Source organism: Beta vulgaris, chromosome 7 (assembly GCF_026745355.1).
Source record: "Beta vulgaris subsp. vulgaris cultivar EL10 chromosome 7, EL10.2, whole genome shotgun sequence".
NCBI classification, from domain to species: domain Eukaryota; kingdom Viridiplantae; phylum Streptophyta; class Magnoliopsida; order Caryophyllales; family Amaranthaceae; genus Beta; species Beta vulgaris.
In genome coordinates this window covers 42,507,902-42,524,796 of record NC_079208.1, presented here as the reverse complement: position 1 = coordinate 42,524,796, position 16,895 = coordinate 42,507,902, and the positions used below count along the sequence as shown (strand labels likewise).

Below are 16,895 nucleotides of genomic sequence, written 5' to 3'. Positions count from 1 at the left end.
TCATATATAAATCGGGTTGAAACACATATTTGCAGGGTCTGGTTGGACTTTGAGTTAATATCTTGTTAGGTTACGGTCGGTCAGGTCTGGGTAATCTCAGATCAGATTTCGATCAGATCTGAGGATTGACCCTCATAGGTCAAACCAGATCCAAATCAGGTGAGAATTAGGTTGAGCCAGCGGTCAGATCTGTTTCTCACACCACTACGGACTACCCATAGTTAAGCCTCATAGCTTCAATTTTTCCAAAAATAAATCTCTCCAAAACTAATTCTCGTTAAAGCCTTATATTCTCTCCTCCATGAGACAGGAGAAAGAGAGCAAGCGCCATGTATTCATGGTTTCGTCGGAGCTTCTCAAGGAGTAGCAGCAGCAACAAGGTTGAAACCCAGAAACTAGAACCTTCAATTACTTCTACAACCCACTTCAGTAAAATTGAAGAACAAGAAGAATTTTATGGAATTACTCATCAATTGATTGAATTCATCAAGTCTTTCGATTTTGACACCTTCAAGAATTTCTCTCTCCCAGGTTTTTTTTTGGTTCTTAATCTATCTCTTTCATTTCGTTGCAATTTGCAAACTTTTATGTTTTCTGATTCTGGGTTTATGTTGTTTTGATGTTTGACCCATTTTGCTAATGTGGGTTTTGATTGGTTGTGACTTTTGTAGTTTGAATTGAGAAAACAAAAATAATCACTTTTTTGTTTGTTTGTTGGTTGGTTTTCACTTTTTGTAGAGGAGGAAATTGGTGGAATTCAAACGACTTCAGGTGGAGTTACGGTGGATTTATCAGAGTGGCAACAACAACATGCCACCATTGTTCTCTCAAAAGTCAAGGTTTCCAATTCTTCTTGTCCCGCCCCCCTTTTTTTTTTAATAGATGTGACTGAATGATGATTATTTTAAGGAATGTGTTTGCACATTTTGATTTCTAATTAGGAGATTGTAATTGATCATTTTATTTGTTTGGTAATTTTCATGAGCATTTACACTTTTGTATGATAGATCAACTTGTTTGAGCACATGATTTATTGAGGCTGGTCATTGCTAAGATGGAATTGGAGGGAGAAAATTTTGGTAAAATAGTTTCTATGCTAATTGTAATATAGATGTCTAACTAGTTCTTGTCCCGGGCCATACGTCCCGGATTATTATTTACTAATGTGCATTTGAAGTCTTTAAAACAGAAATAATTTTTCTTTAAATGATTTCTCCCACATAAAGACTAACATGAGCATTGTAGTGTAGTTGGTTAGTGCATTAGCATATCAAATGAGAGGTCATGGATTCGAGTCTTAACACACAATTTTATTGTTTTGTGTCTTATTTGATTGTGTGGAGTAGGGAAGAGTACATGTGGCAGCATTTTGTTTGTTTTGGGTTTTAGATATATATATAGATATGGATAGAGCCATTGAAGTAAGGATGGGGAATATGGATGGTTATTTGCTGTATGTTTATCCTCAGGTGTCCATTCTATCTTTTGCGATATCCTTTCTTTCGAAATTCTGCTAGGAAGATTATTTTTGCATTGACTTTTAAGTTTTTACCCTTTCTCTTTCGTGTAAAGAAAATTTCATAGGTGAGAATGCTATCCAGAGTCCAACTAGTCTGGGGTTTATGAGTGCCTGGTGGCTACTCATACCTCTGCCAGTCTTTGCAAGCTTTCACTCGTGTGAGCATGAATGGCACCATAAACTTTGGGATACCTCATTTTCTGTTCTTAATTTCTTTTTTCTCCTTTTCTTTTTCTACCCTATGAATAGTTACCATATCTATATGGTAAAATTTGGGCTCGATAATGATGTTAAAATGCACACTTTCTCCCCCATAAAGTTGGTAATACTTTGAAATCGAGAAATTAAAAAGAAAATGCACACCTTCTCCCCCTTAAAGTTGGTAATAATTTGAAATCGAGAAAATAAAAAGAGGGACCTCTATATATCCCAAAATTTTAGCGATAAATTTGTATATATCACTTCTTCAAATATTCGATATTTTCCAGCATAATCTCAAAACAACTTATCCTGTTTTAGAATGACTAAGTTTGGAAAATTTCCAATATCTCTATGGAAGAATGGAGTAAAATTAGGAAGATTGGAATTTAATAATCCAACCTTTAACCGATCCTCTTAAAACAGTCCCACTTATAATTTATTTTTGAATAATCCAACCTTTTGGGGTTATCTTCTCACAATGGTCCATGACTTGTTGTGACCGGTATAACAAGTCAAGTGTGACACGCGTCACACTATCATTCGTCAGCCTATTTTCTCCCTCCTCTACCTCTTTTCCTTCACAACCACCACCACTTAGCCACCACTAGGACCATCCTACGCCAGGCCTTTACCCCCACCCCAAGCCCACCTCACCCCACCCCACCCCACCACACCCGACCATCACCCCAAGCCCCTGCAGCCCCACCCCAGCCCGCAACAACCCACCCCACCCTAATTTTTTACAGCCCCACCCCATCCCCATTCTCACCCCCAACCTGCTACAACCCCACCATCACCCCAAGCCCCTGCAGCCCCACCCCAGCCCGCGACAACCCACCCCACCACCACTTCACCACCGCAGCAACGCTATCCAGACAACCACCGAACCACCACTTCACCACTGCAGCGATGCTACCCATACAACCACCGAACACCCTACGGACCTCCACCTTCTCAGCCACCTTTCTAACCCCGCACTTCTTTTGTCTCACACACATCCATGTTCTCGACCCACCTGTGCCGACGCGCCTCCACCGGAACTAACCCCTTAGTCACTCGTTTTTTATCCTCAATGACGGCGAAAGTAAAAGGCGAGAGATAAAGTTACCGCGCGACTTGTTTAGGAGAGAGAATTTCGACAGTGATGAACGACCGTTGAAGAAGAACGACCGACGATTGCCACTGATTGAACGACCGACGAAGAAGGACGAATCTCGAGAAGGAGAGAGAAAGGAGTGTTGAGGACGATGAAGATGGCGAGAGTAGTTTCCCGGCGAGTTGAGAACGGCCAGCGAGTAGAGAGGAGAGTGAAAGGAGATTGGAGAGAGAAATGAGTAGGAGGAGGCAAAAAAAATTACCTGAAGTTTAGGTTGCAAGTCACTTGGGACCATTTTGAGAAGATACCATCAAAAGGTTGGCTTATTCAAAAATAACTTATAAGTGGGACTGTTTTAAGAAGATCGGTCAAAGGTTGGATTATTAAATTCCAATTTTCCGTAAAATTAAGGAACATAATTTGCTACAGGGGACCACCTAGGCTCTATATGACAAGAAGACTCCAGGAAATTAGAATTCTGAATGTTGCCTCCCAATGATAACAAGTTAGTAATAGATGTTGCTAGAGCCGCAGAGGACACTAACTGTGTGAAGGTTGATATATGGGCATAATGGAGTTGGTAAAACCGTAAAGCTAGAGATGGGATATAGATTAAAGTAGGACTAGGAGTTGCACCAACAAATATTAGATTTGTGAAGTAAAGAGCAAATAGAGATTTGGTGAAGAGAGGGGTTGAAGCAATGATGGACGGGGGATATGAATAAAGAGGCACTCTTGTCTATAGCCACATTGTCAAATCTATTAACTTTGGCTATTCACTTTTACCATGAACTTACTCCCTTCTCTTGAATTCTATCTTCAAAGACCAAAGAGAAGAGAAAGGAATGACCACTCATGTGGGGGTGGAGGAGGAGAGAATGAGCTGTTAAGAAGAGAGAAGTTTTATGGGTTTATAATGTATTGTATTTAATGGACAAAGGGAGGGAAAAAGAAGGAGATTTTTAAGGAATAAAGTGAAAGTGACTAAAATTTATAAGAATAGATAAATAGAAAGTGGGTAGAATTCTAGAGAACAGAGGGAGTGTGCGTATCGTAACAAAATGATAAGATGACAATCTACGTACTTAAACTTATGGACACTAATCGAGAAATTTATATTGAAGGTTAGCAATTGATCATTCAATATTTTGAGATAGAATAGTAAATAGAAAATGTTAAATCAATAAAGAATAGCAATACTCTTAACTACTACTACAACATTATATCTCAGAAAGAACCAAGTTATGTATGCTCCTAGAGACTCTTAAAATGTGGCATTCAACAGAGATACAAGTGGAGAAGGGTTTTGGGGATCAAGTACCAGTAGTCTATATCATATGTGTAGATTAGTTTGTTAATTTGCATGTAATGACTGACTTTTACAATTAAAAGGACAGTAAATCTGGTTTTGTGTTGGTCTTCACCCCTTGACCAACATGTAAACCTGGTATGCTTAGGATATAGGGCATAGCTAAATGTACATTTTCTTTTTTCAAAGTAAAATGAAGGCATAGAGAACATTACCTATGCCTTTCAGGAAACTCTTATAGTTTAGCCACTTAAATTAGTACAAAGTTGTGAAAGTGGGGTGATCTTTTAGCCTTTAGGTTTACTTGTTTACCATCTTTTGTAACATGAAACCAAATTTTCTTCACTTAATGAAGCAGGTTCTAGCTCAGTGTATTCTATGTGGCTCCATCTTCCACTTTGGTGAAAGTTATCTCTATTATATATGGCAACACATGGGAGACATCAAAAACATAGAAAAAGGAAAAAAACGAAAAAAAAGGATAACTACTTGCTTCATTTAAACAAAAAAAGGTGGGAAAAAAGAAAAAAGTACCACATTAAGTTGGACAATAGTTTTTTGAAAAAACAAAATGCAAAGACATTTCTTCTAAACAATTAATTCAATTTTCTATATGCTTTTATACGCATTGCGTGCATATAAGACTAGTCTTTTTAGAGAGGAAGAGGGATATCTAAGCAGAGTTGGAATGAAATGATTAGAGATGAAGTGAAATGAAATGATTAGAGATGAAGCTTACTTATATGGTCTTGTGGAATATTGTATAAGACGGGAAGTGGGAAATATATTAGCCAGCACTATGCGGGGGGTGATGAAGTTCTATGTTAGGAGTTAGTGTGTCTTTTTGTCCTTGTTTCTGTTTCTCTTTTCGTGCTTGTTTATTTATGTCATATGTAATTTTCTTCTTTCATTTCCTTATAGTCCATTTTCTAACCTTAGGACAGGTTTGCAGTATCATTCATATTCAACAAGCTTAAAATAGTCTCCAATGGGTAATTTCTACTTTGGAACACAGAACTAAACCCAGATCTCTTGTTTGAGTATCTTTTATTACTTTGATTGCCATGAAGTAACGCTTTATTTGAGAATCCAGAGTCTGGTCTGCCATGGTGCATGGAATTAGTTGTATCATACCTTACTTTTGTGTGATGAACTAATATCCACAACAGACCACAAAACAGTAGACTATGGATGAAACGAAAGATTAGTGAGGTGAGAAAGATGAATAAGGAATATGATTGAATAGATGATTAAATCACCAATTACCACATAGCCACTCTTTCGAGAGGAATGGCACTTTCCAAGTCTCAAGTAAACTAACTGACCACTTTTATCAATAATTCAACATCCTTTCCTTCTCCCTACTCTCCTCTATTTATAGAAGATTTTCCTTACTCTCTTTAACTCACTTAGCTCCTTATTCCTCAAGCTAACTCATAACAAACTAAATTGCATTACCAAAAATTCCCTTCCCCCTAGGCCAATCTATTACAATTTGCAATAGTGAAGTGGCTATCTCGATTTGGTTCTAGAGTGGGAAGACAGACTAGTTTGGACTCCATACTGAAGGTCAAATTAATCGAGTTCGCTTTAAAATCTGAACTACTAACACAGAGTGATCTTCCAACTTTGCTGAAAGTGTACCCAAGTCTGAATTTGAGGCATTCATAATCTTTCTTTTCCCTAATATGCTGTTCGCTTCCAGCAGCAAGTAGACCATCCATTTGAAATGTGTGTGATCCAGAAGCCTCAAGAATCTGGTTTTATTTTTTTTTTTTTTTTTTTTTTTTTTTTTTTTTGTGAACGGAAAAATCAAACAACTATTATTAATGCATATCAAAATCCACCAAAGTTATCAGAGTTTGGGGAAAGGATTTCATACAAGTAATTTCAGAATTCCTCCCAACCTCCCAACGAGCAATTAAATGAACTTCACAATTACCCCCCTCTTAAGATGCTTACAATCAAACACACTAAAGTATTTTCCAATTTCTGCAATCTCATCATTAATGAGAAACACAGGAGCAGCACCTTGAGTAACTTTGCGAATGTTACTAAAAACAGATAGTCAGATAGTGCATCACCCTCTAAGATCACATTAAAGAACCCCATAGATTTTGCCATCTGCACTCCACACAACGCTGCTTTAGCCTCAGCCATCTCCACAGACCAACGCCCAACTCACCTTTTCGCACTTGCAACTAACACGCTGCCACGCCAGTCCCAAATCACTATCCCACAGCAGAACTCCCCTCCATATATATGAGCATCAAAATTAACTTTCACAAAATCTTGAGGTGGAAGGACCAGGCAGCAGCCGTGGAGATCACTTTTGCTACCCTATGGCCAGACACACAGCTAGCATAGTTATTATAATCAGTTACAAGGGCAGCGAACTGCTACCCTATGGCCGTACACACAGCTAGCATAGTTGTTATAATCAGTTACAAGAGCAGCGAACCCAGTAGTGACCCTCACAGCATCCGGAATTGTCAACTCAAACAAGGTGATATGGCGGCAATGCCATGAAGCCCAGAACAGAGAAGTGAAGATGCTAAGTGCCTGCCTGTCAAGACTTTGGGCCATCCACCCAATCTCTCCGAGAAAGACGCATCAGGAGCTTCCAAAAGCTTGTCACCATAATCACTCTCCCAAATTTTCTGAGCATAATTACAATGAAAGAGAGTATGAAGAATGGTCTCCTCATGATAATTCACTTGGCAGATTTTGTCAGCAGTAATATGGCGGTAGAACAGTCTTTCTTTGACAGCTAACCCACCCTTGAAGCGCGCCAAATAAAATGGCACAGCTTTGGAGGGGCATTCATTCCCCCACACCGTCTTTCAGAGCGTGCTTTCCATTGGTCCATGCTGTAGTTCCCAGGCACGTGACCCATCTTTCCTAGCTAGTAACCACACTTCACAGAAAACAAACCATTGGAATTGGGCCACGAAGTAGACAATGGCACATCCCACACAAGGTCACTCTCTTCTTGAATGAGAGAATTTGCAACCCTATTCGGATCCCACTCGCCTTTCTCAAAATCAATTGGCTCGCACACTTTCATCTCCATATTACTTCCACTCCTTGGGGTAGGCATGACATGTGAACCATTCCTTGGCAACCAAGAATTTGTCCAAACCCGTCATTTTAGCCCCTCCAACAACATTGATTTCTTGCCCCCAAATACTACGTCATGAGAAGCTTGGGTCATAACCCCTACGAGCCTTAAGAAAAGTGGGGTTTTTAAAATAATGAACCTTCAAATGATCATGAAGAATGGAACCCTCATCCCTACACAATCGCGTAGCTTGCTTTGCAAAGAGCGCTTGTTTAAAAACCTTCAATTCGGAACCCCATACCTCCCATTGACTTTAGAAGACACAAAGAATCCCAAATGCCAATGTAGCTTGCGCTTAGTCCCCTTTGCACCCCACCAAAACTTTGCCATTATACTATGACTTTCATCAATCGAGCCGTTACGAAAGATAGACATCATATAAGTGGGAATTGCTTGGGCCACAACTTTAATAACGACCTCTTTCCGAGGACGTGAAAATCAGTTTTTCCCTCAAACCTTGTAACTTTTTCCAATGATAGTAGGAACGCTCAATTATATCTCATACCGATCAACCTCCAGAACCCTCATAAAAGAATTTTCAGATGTGGTAAATCTTAAGTTTTCTAGAAGTTTTCGAATTTGTGTTTATGCAAGGAGATTTTTTTGAATCAGAGAGTTTGTAACAGTGCAAAGTTGAAGATCATGATAAGAGAAAAACCATAACCAGGTGAAGAAACCCACTTTACTCCGTACAAGTTCTGCCGGAGCCTGGAAGTGTTTGGTTGTGGAGAGTTCTAGCATGTGCTGGAGTGTCGGAAGATGTAAAATAGGGAAGGGAGAGCATTTCTCTTATCTTGCAAAGTGATAATTCTAATTCTATACTTCTGATGACTCATGCCAGTATAATTATGAATATGTTAGTTGATCATCCAAAGCAAGATGTAGGGGACAGTCTTGTTTATTAAATGTTGTAAAATGTAAATTGCCTCATTGATGGTGATGGGTATTTGTATAATGGAATATGAAAGCAGTCAAGCAAATAATTTGGATGAACAACAATCAGTGATCACTGATCACCCCAAATTGAAGTTTAGCAACAAAAGGATCAAATCAGCACCCAAATAGGCAAATGAGTGACTGCTTGAGTTGAACAGAAAAAAAGTGATAAACTCTATAGCAAACCATAATTCGGAGGGGGGGGGGGGAGAGTCATTGTAGTTCATCTACATAATAGAAGAGAGGGAGGAGATAGGTAGAAGTGAGAAGAGAGAGGGAGATGAGAGAGAAAATTGGGTAGGTTGATGGGCCTTGAGTTGGTGTGACATGTGTGACTAGTAATGGTTTATAGTCATTATTTGCTATTGAGGATTACAATTCTACTTTCCTTCCAATTTTTCCCAATATCTGGGTAGCTCGGTTTATTAAAGAATGATTGACCATACATTCCTCCTAATCCCTCCCCTCCATTTCTTCCATCCTCTTCATTTATTATAGAAACAAATGAATGCACCATTCCCTTTCTTTTTTTCTCCAAATTTCCCTATCCAAACAATGTGTTAGTAACAGCTAAAAGTGAAACCGAATCTTATATTTGATTTATCTTTGTTCCTAGAAAAGTACAGGAATCTCTAATCTTGAAGGGAAAATCTAACATTAAGCAAAGATATTCGCAGCTGAAAAACTTCATGAAGGGTAAGACATTTGCAAAAAACAAGGCCCTTATCTCTGTATAACCATGACAGACATACATGCTGCAGAAGGCACCATCTCAAAAAAAAATACGATTCTTTTAGGATTTTCTGCTTTCATGGAGATGAGGGTTTAAGTTTTAGGGTGCAACAAGATAGTAGTAAGATAAATTTTGAGGAATATGACTGCAAATCTTTTTAAGAATTTCAGAAGCGAAGTTCATTGGGAAGGCCAAAGAATGTTAAGTAAACTATCCATGAATCCTGTCTTTAGAAGTGGCTGTTAGCTGTTAATTGAGGTGCTTTGCCTTTTCCTATTAGCGTGAGGCCTCATACCAAAATTGGTTGAATCATTTGTTTTTTATAGGATCCCATTATCAAAGATACCTGTTCCCTTCCCCCCTGCATCCTAGTAAAAGAAGAAGGGTTTTGTTGCAGGCTTCTAAAAACTTTGAAGACCTTTTAGATATATTTACTTTGCTACCAGCTTCTTATTAAATCTGGTCTCTTTGCTTCTTTTTACTCGTAAATTGCCATTTGAAGACATCCTATATGGTGACGCGAGAAGGTTTTTATCTGTAGACTCTGTAAAAAGTACATTGAGATATGTTGGATTTAACTTCTTTATGTCATATCACTTGCCTCAATTTCAATAAATATTGCGGGCATCGAGTCTTTGTCATGTCTTATCTGTAGACTAGGAAAGGAGAATTAGGGAAATTTATAGTTTTCAGTTTTGGGAGGATATAGAATTGGAGTGAAAAGGAGTCACATGCTAACTCTAAATTGGATTTTGGATTTGGGTAGTAGGGGTTTGAGACTGACTATTATTAGTCATCATATGGTTGCAGTGTTGGTGTTTTGCTTCAAAGATGCGTTAGTTGCTACATGATCTTATTGTTAGGGATATTAGTTCTTAGTTAAAATAATGTAGTGAGTAAATTAGTGGGAGTTAGGTGCTATTATTTAGGAAATCAGTCGGTAAGTTAGAAATGCTTGGAACTGAAACTAACAGTGGTCAAATATCATTGGGTTAGTAGAGTAATGTTGGTGGGTTTGTGTTCCCAAACTATAGGACATATTAGTTATGTTATCTTTTCTATTTAAATGCATTAGTGTAAGTCGATTTCATTATGAGAAAATATTGAGTTATGAGTTATGAGTTATGAGTTTGAGTTTGAGAAACTGTTTTCCAGCTTCTGTATTATTCTTTTCATTCCTCCTCCAAAACTAACATGGTATCCGAGCTAATCCAGGTTTGATCCAAAACATAAAAAAAAACATAATAAACTTTACGTGAGTTTGAGTTGTGACCTCTAAGTTTTTTTTTTGAGTAAAAACTTTGCGAGTGTGTTGTTTGATAACAATGGCAAGTTGTGGTGTTTACTCGTCGTCGCAACCCTTAATACCAACATTTAAAGGGGGGAATTACCATCTATGGAGTCTCAAGATGAGGACTTTGTTCAAGTCTCAAGAGTTATGGGACATTGTGGAGCAAGGGTATGAAGAGCCAAAGGAGGTTCCGACTACACCAGATCAAAAGTTGCGAGAAAATCGGAACAGAGATGCAAAGGCTCTTTTGTTCATTCAATCAGCATTGGATGATCAATTTTTTCCACGAATTTCCAATGCATCTACATCCAAGCAAGCATGGGAAATTCTGAAGCAAGATTTTTTTTGGTGATAAGAAGGTAATTGTCGTTAAATTACAAACACTTTGTATTAGTTTTGAGAGTATGGCAATGCAAGATAAAGAATCAGTTCAAAATTTCTTGTCTAGAGTATCAGGAGTTAGAGTGTCAAATGAGAATATATGGTGATACTATCACCAATGAGACTATTGTGAGTAAGGTGTTGAGAAGTCTTAATAAAGTAAAGTATTATAAGCATGTTGAGACTGCCATATTGGAGTCTAAGGACTTGTCAACTTATACATTTGATGAGTTCCTTGATGGCTCATGAAGAAAGAATTGATAGGAGTGATGAAGAAGTGGAAGAAAAAGCTTTTCAAGTGCAGGGAAAGTTTGAGAATAGTCGTGGTCAAGGTTGAGGCCGTAGTGGTGGTTGTGATCAAGGTTGGGGTCGCGGTCGTGGTCATGAAGGAAGTGGTGGTCATGGTCAATTCGAAGGACGAAGTTTATCCATGAGTAGCATCCAATGCTACTATTGCAAAAGGTATGGTCACAAAGAAGATATGTGTTGGGATAAGCAAAGGGATGAGCAAGTGAAAGAAGAGAACATTCTCTTCTAAATTCGTGTGTCGCGGGTGTGTCGTGAAAGTCGTGGTTAAGGTACCTTGCATGTCGAGTTCAAGTCGAAGTCCGTCATCGCCGCGATATGGTCGTTGAAGTTAGCAGTTGCATGTGGCTTTGAAGCAAGGGGGTGTTTTGGTGTTGTGCTTCAAAGATGCGTTAGTTGCTATATGATGTTATTGTTAGGGATATTAGTTTCTTAGTTAAAATAATGTAGTGAGTAGATTAGTGGGAGTTAGGTGCTATTATTTAGGAAATCAGTTAGTAGTCAAACTAACAGTGGTCAAATATCATTGGGTTAGTGGAGTAATGTTAGTGGGTTTGTGTCCCCAAACTATAGGACATATTAGTTATGTTTTCTTTTCTATTTAAATGCATTAGTGTAAGTTGATTTCATTATGAGAAAATATTGAGTTATGAGTTTGAGTTTCTATTTTCCAGCTTCTGCATTATTCTTTTCATTCCTCCTCCAAAACTAACATATAGGTGGGTAGCTTAGAATATTTTGCATAGGCCAAGATGTGTTTAACTAGTAAGGTGGATTAGTGAATCTTTGTCCGTGGCAGCTCACCAGTCGTGGACATCTTATTTTCTATTATAAACTAATACTGTAGACTAGAAAGGTTAGCATGATTTCCCTACTGGTAGCGCGAGGAGATTGGTAAAAACTGTGCTAAATCTCTGTGGTTAATGTTAGTGATAAAGCTTAGCTGTCCTTTTGTGATCAACCGTTGATGTGTTCACTATTAAGAAGTAGCTTTTACATTGGCCTGAGAATTGAAATTTGGGTTTGGTTCCTTTCTGCTATCTGGTGTCCTGCCCTGCATCCATCTCATTATTCTTCTGGTTGGAACCTGTAAGGTTGTAAGGATATTGTTAATAGTGGTTTCATCTTATTGTTCTCTTTTTCCTCTTCTCTCATTTTGGTATCTTTATTTTGCTGATCAAGATTCTGTTTGGTGCCAAGGTTCTTGACAAAGGTATGGGATACCCTTGATTTGACCCGATTGACATTTGTTGGAATCAAGAACTTTTGAACATGGCATATTGAGACTAAAATGGCCTTAGGTAGTGTTTAGGATCATTGATTTCTGTTCATTTCCTTCATTTCGATTATGGGAATTGAAATCCCAACATTCGATTCCAAATCATTCGTTTGGCAAAACTAAGAATTTTGAATTCATAATTCTAAATTCTTGTGTTGTTTGGTGAGTGAGTGGAATTCTGTGATTCGGAATTTGGAATCTTTCAATTAGAACCTCTCCCTTCACTCTCCTCCATCTCCAATGTCATCTACTCTCCCACCACCGCCAATCACAATTGTAATTCAAAATTGATCTTTCAATTAGAACCTCTCCCTTCTCTTTCCTCCACCTCCAATGTCATCTACGAGATAAGATATCGAATCAAAACTATGTGCCAGAACATATATTGCAGAAAAAGTCTACTATGAGTAAAGTTTATAATATTGAAATACAGTCAAACTCTGAAATTGAAATTTACAGCATCCTTGATCTAAAACAAGGATTGAAGCATTAAGAATCAAAATCTTGACCATCAATTGAAAAGCTTATCAAATTTGATGTAACATCTAACATCACAATTAGACAAATAAATTATCTCAAACTACTTGAAAAAAGCTAAACTAGGCTATGGAACAATTACCAAAATACAAACTTTGATAAAATAAAATTCGCAGATTGTAATGGCTATTTAGTGGAGAAGGATCAACAATATGAGGCGAGAGAAATAGGCTGATTATATGGTGCTGGCTGAGATGAATAAGATAGAAACAATGCTTTGGGAGGAGAGGAAGAGAACGATGTTTGCAGCAAGAGAGAAAGTCAGAAAGAGAGCACAAGCATGAGAAAGAGGAGAAAGAAAGAAGGTGAGGATGGGTCACACAATTCATAGAGGAAAATTGAGATTCCAAATAATAACTTTTAAGATTGCATTTCAATTTTTACATTGGGCCTTTTCAATACATGGAATTGGATCAATTCCACATCCAAATATAATTTCCCGAACATCTAATTTGGGCCAAATCCAGAATTTCAAATGAAATTCTAGATCCCAAATAGGCCACTATTTTAAGTTCTTGCAAAATAAGTGATTTTTGAAACTACCAAATAGTTGCCATTTTATTCGTGAAGGGAACTGAAATAGGAGGGAATTTTCCTTTGAATGATTTATACTGCCTCCGTCCCAACTTGTATTCCATTTTGGGTGTCCCAAAATGCTCTTCTTGTTTCTCATGTTTCTATATTCGATTTGGTACTTTATTCTTTAAATTCCCTCATCAAACAACTTTTATTCCTCTTTATCCTTATTTTTTACATGGAAAGTTTTAGCCACATGGTTCACATTTAATATTTGTCCTCATTTTTATGTGGGAAATTGTAGCCACATTACTATTTGCACTTTCCAATGGAAATACTCATTTTTCAATGCAAGTACTACAAATATTTAAAGCAGATGATAGTTTCCTTGATTCTCGTGGAATATTACTGAAGAAAGCTTGTATGCACTTGGACTTCTCTAAACCTTGCCTAGCAGGGTTAAGAGATTGTGAAATGTGAAGGAAATAAAAGTCTCAATGCGCAGCGCATTAACTTAGACATTCAAGAACATGTCCATGTCATCATTGTGTGACCCAAAGCCCAAAACTAACAGCAAAACACATGTTGTGCTTTGGACCAGAATCACTGGAGTGATTTATTTATTTGTCAAAAGATTTGGATAATTTATATATTTTCATATAAATAAAAGAGAACACAAGGGCACTTCACAGAAAATCCCATTTAACCTTCCTGCTTTGAGTATATAGATTTTACAGAGGCTGTATAATCATTGGATAAATATGGAATTAACCTTGTTATTGGCTGCACCCCTTGATCTGGATACACGGTTTAATATACTACCATGTGAACTTGGGAATTTGAAACCCTTGCCTTTCTGCATTCCAGAATTTGTGTGAAATTTGGATAAGTTTTAAAGTTTTTGGCATATAAGTGCTAAAGTGAAGGCTGAAGCCCTTTTGCATAGGTCCATTTTGGCATGCATCGCACTGGACTTTTACATCACTTTTTTCTTTTCTTTAGGGTGTGTGTCGGGGGGGGGGGGGGGGGAAGGGAGGGAGTCTTGAGACTCCGAGGTACCCTAACTTTAAAAAAAAGGGTGTGTGTCGGGGGGGGGGGGGAAGGGAGGGAGTCTTGAGACTCCGAGGTACCCTAACTTTTAAAAAAAAATATTTTGTGGCACATGAAAAGACACTCCATAGCTGATCAATGATCATTTATAATGTAAATTGCTTTACTCAAACTTTGTAGAATAGGTGTGCACAAGCAAGATGCCAACGGGCCAAGTTACATATATATATACATCATATAAGGTCATTTATTTTTTCCGTCAAATGATGATCTAAATCGTCAGACTCGCAAACCTCTGGGACCTCAAGTTACCCTGTATCTGGAGCGTTTGTGTTTTCGAGACTCTAGTCGTTTTCATGCTAATGAAGCACGGAAATGCTTGGAACAAGGTTTCCTCGCTTTTGAAACGTTTCAATTTCCGAAATTCTAACCATTATTGTGCTACGTAGGATCTAAATACTTACCTTTTACTTCTCTGTTTAAACTTCTGAACTTTAAGGAAATTATTACGTAAAATTTTATCAAGTTTAATGTATAATTGGTTTAGATGATGTATAATCAAACCAAGTTAAATGTGTAATTTAATCAAGTTAAAACGATGTGAACTTTAAGGGTGCTTGAAGCTTAGGCTTTTGCTCAAATTACAAAGCCAAAGCTTAACCCAGTGAAAGTACACCAAATCTTGTGCTAGTTCTGCTAAACATTTCCCTTCTTTTCCCGGGCTGGAGGGGGCGTGGATTTTTAACGCAGGTGTTTTTTTTCAAACAGGAATTGTCACATCTAAGATACAGATTATGTCCCCGCAACATGAAGGAACGCCGATTCTGGAGGATATATTTTAGCCTTGTTAAAAGCTTCGTGACAGAGTAAGATTTATATTTCCTCCTAGAGAGCTTTTATTCCATAGCTAATTGAAGCTGTCATTTTTTTTGAGCATGCGCAAGCCCTGTTGGTGCGGTTTAAGTGGCTAATTTTTCACTGGAAAATCAAGGCTCATGAGCTAAGGAAGAGTGCCTTTTTTCTAGTGCAGTATTGTGAAATTAAATTGCTACATTGGATTTTCTCTCATAAAGCACCCCAAATTTTTTTTAAGTAGATAGAACAAAAATGTCAAAGCCTGATCCGGTGATCCCAACAGGATGGTGTTGACTGCATGAGATTTTTTTATTTTCACACACAATGAAAAATATTTAGGTGATCATTATGTTTGAGTTAAGGTACTCTTGCCTAAATTCTTACCCTTCTACTTGTCAGGTATGAGCTGCAGGCAATACGGCTTGATAAACTCAGAAATATGGCAAAGGAGGAGAAGGCCTCAGATACAAATGGAATGCAACTCGAAATGACAGAGGCAAAGCAGACGAGTAGTTAGCTCCTCCTTGAGAAACCATCAAGGCAAGCAGTGCTTTTTGTCTCCTTGGAAGGTACAGATACAGCTAAATCCTATCTTTGTTTATCTGAGAAATCTGAAATGGGGTAAATTTAATAGGAACCAAATGGGCTGTTTCACCAACTAATGATTCAATCATCTGTTGAAAGGTCTTATATGCTACGTCCCAGTTCGTACCATGTACAGTGTCCCATCCTCTTAAAAGGAAAAAGTGTGATTCCTTTCTTCGGTCTTTTCTGGCGATTAAGGGCAAACGTGTCATTGTGTTGATGTGCATATGGGAGTGTTTTGGTCTCCCCACTCTGTCATGAAAATGTATCATCAAGAATTACTGATTGTACCAGATGAACAGGGAGATTTTACTGATTGTTAATTATTTATGACATCAAAGACAAGCTTCAGTTCTACGGCCAACTCTTTTTACTCATTACTATTTGTGAACATATTGATCAGTTGATGCTGCAATAATCATCGTTGAATGTTTATGTTTTTTTTTTTTTTGGTTAATAAGGAAACTAAAGCCACAAATCAGTTGACAGTCTCAAAGAGCTCAGTTGAACTACGTAATGGCAGTCTAATAATGTAAGGGTAGATTGCCTATTTGGCTATTTGCCTTGCATCAATGTTTCAGCTTTCATCATCTGCCAATCAAGTGCAAAAATGTACTCTGTATGAAGTACATGAATATAGTTTTTCTTCCGATCCATGATCAGAACCAATTTTTCTCAACAGTTTTGACAATCTGAAGTTTTATATTCCATTCCTCACTAATTATGATATTTGTGATTAATCCTTCTACTTTCTTCTCTTCCAGTAAATTTTTTTTCTTCCAATTCATTTTACAACTGCCGTACTCTGAAGATGTTGATGATGTAAAGCAGAGAGGAATAAGTAGTTTATATCATGCATATAATTTTGACTGTCTGATTGATTATACTCTGGGTGAATTTGGGTATTGATTCTTACAATTCCCTGGCTACATCTTAGTGAACCGTAGATTACAATCTGAAAGGTCATATGTCTAGATAGTTGCGCTATTTGTTTGGATAGAAGTATTCAAAGAAAAGGAAAGGAGAGTTGGAGAATGGTCCATATTTCACTGTTGAATGACAAATTGGGCTAAATCAGATTACTAAAGCTTAGGAACTGTTGCTCAATGGCAATACTAGGTGGCTATACAGAGGATGAAACAAATTGGCTAACAGTTTTCAGCCTGCTCAAAATTATTAT

The 16,895-nt window shown here is 37.7% G+C and overlaps 1 protein-coding gene across 4 annotated transcripts; it reads left to right on the top strand.

Annotated features, from left to right (window-relative positions):
• The first annotated feature begins 243 nt into the window (after positions 1 to 243).
• On the top strand, positions 244 to 16,070 carry LOC104899503 (hypothetical protein). Of its 4 annotated transcripts, none has more exons than XR_790964.4 (5): positions 244 to 531; positions 739 to 839; positions 15,044 to 15,141; positions 15,530 to 15,699; positions 15,815 to 16,070. XR_790964.4 is itself a non-coding variant. In XM_010686701.4 (5 exons), the coding sequence occupies exons 1-4, from the start codon at positions 330 to 332 to the stop codon at positions 15,645 to 15,647; spliced, it is 519 nt and encodes a 172-aa protein (XP_010685003.2). In that variant the 5' UTR covers positions 244 to 329; the 3' UTR covers positions 15,648 to 15,670; positions 15,765 to 16,070. The 4 variants fall into 4 exon arrangements, 2 of the variants coding, with proteins under 2 accessions (XP_010685003.2, XP_010685002.2); XR_790963.4 differs by having other exon boundaries at positions 15,765 to 16,070; XM_010686701.4 differs by having other exon boundaries at positions 15,530 to 15,670; positions 15,765 to 16,070.
• The last annotated feature ends 825 nt before the right edge of the window (positions 16,071 to 16,895 follow it).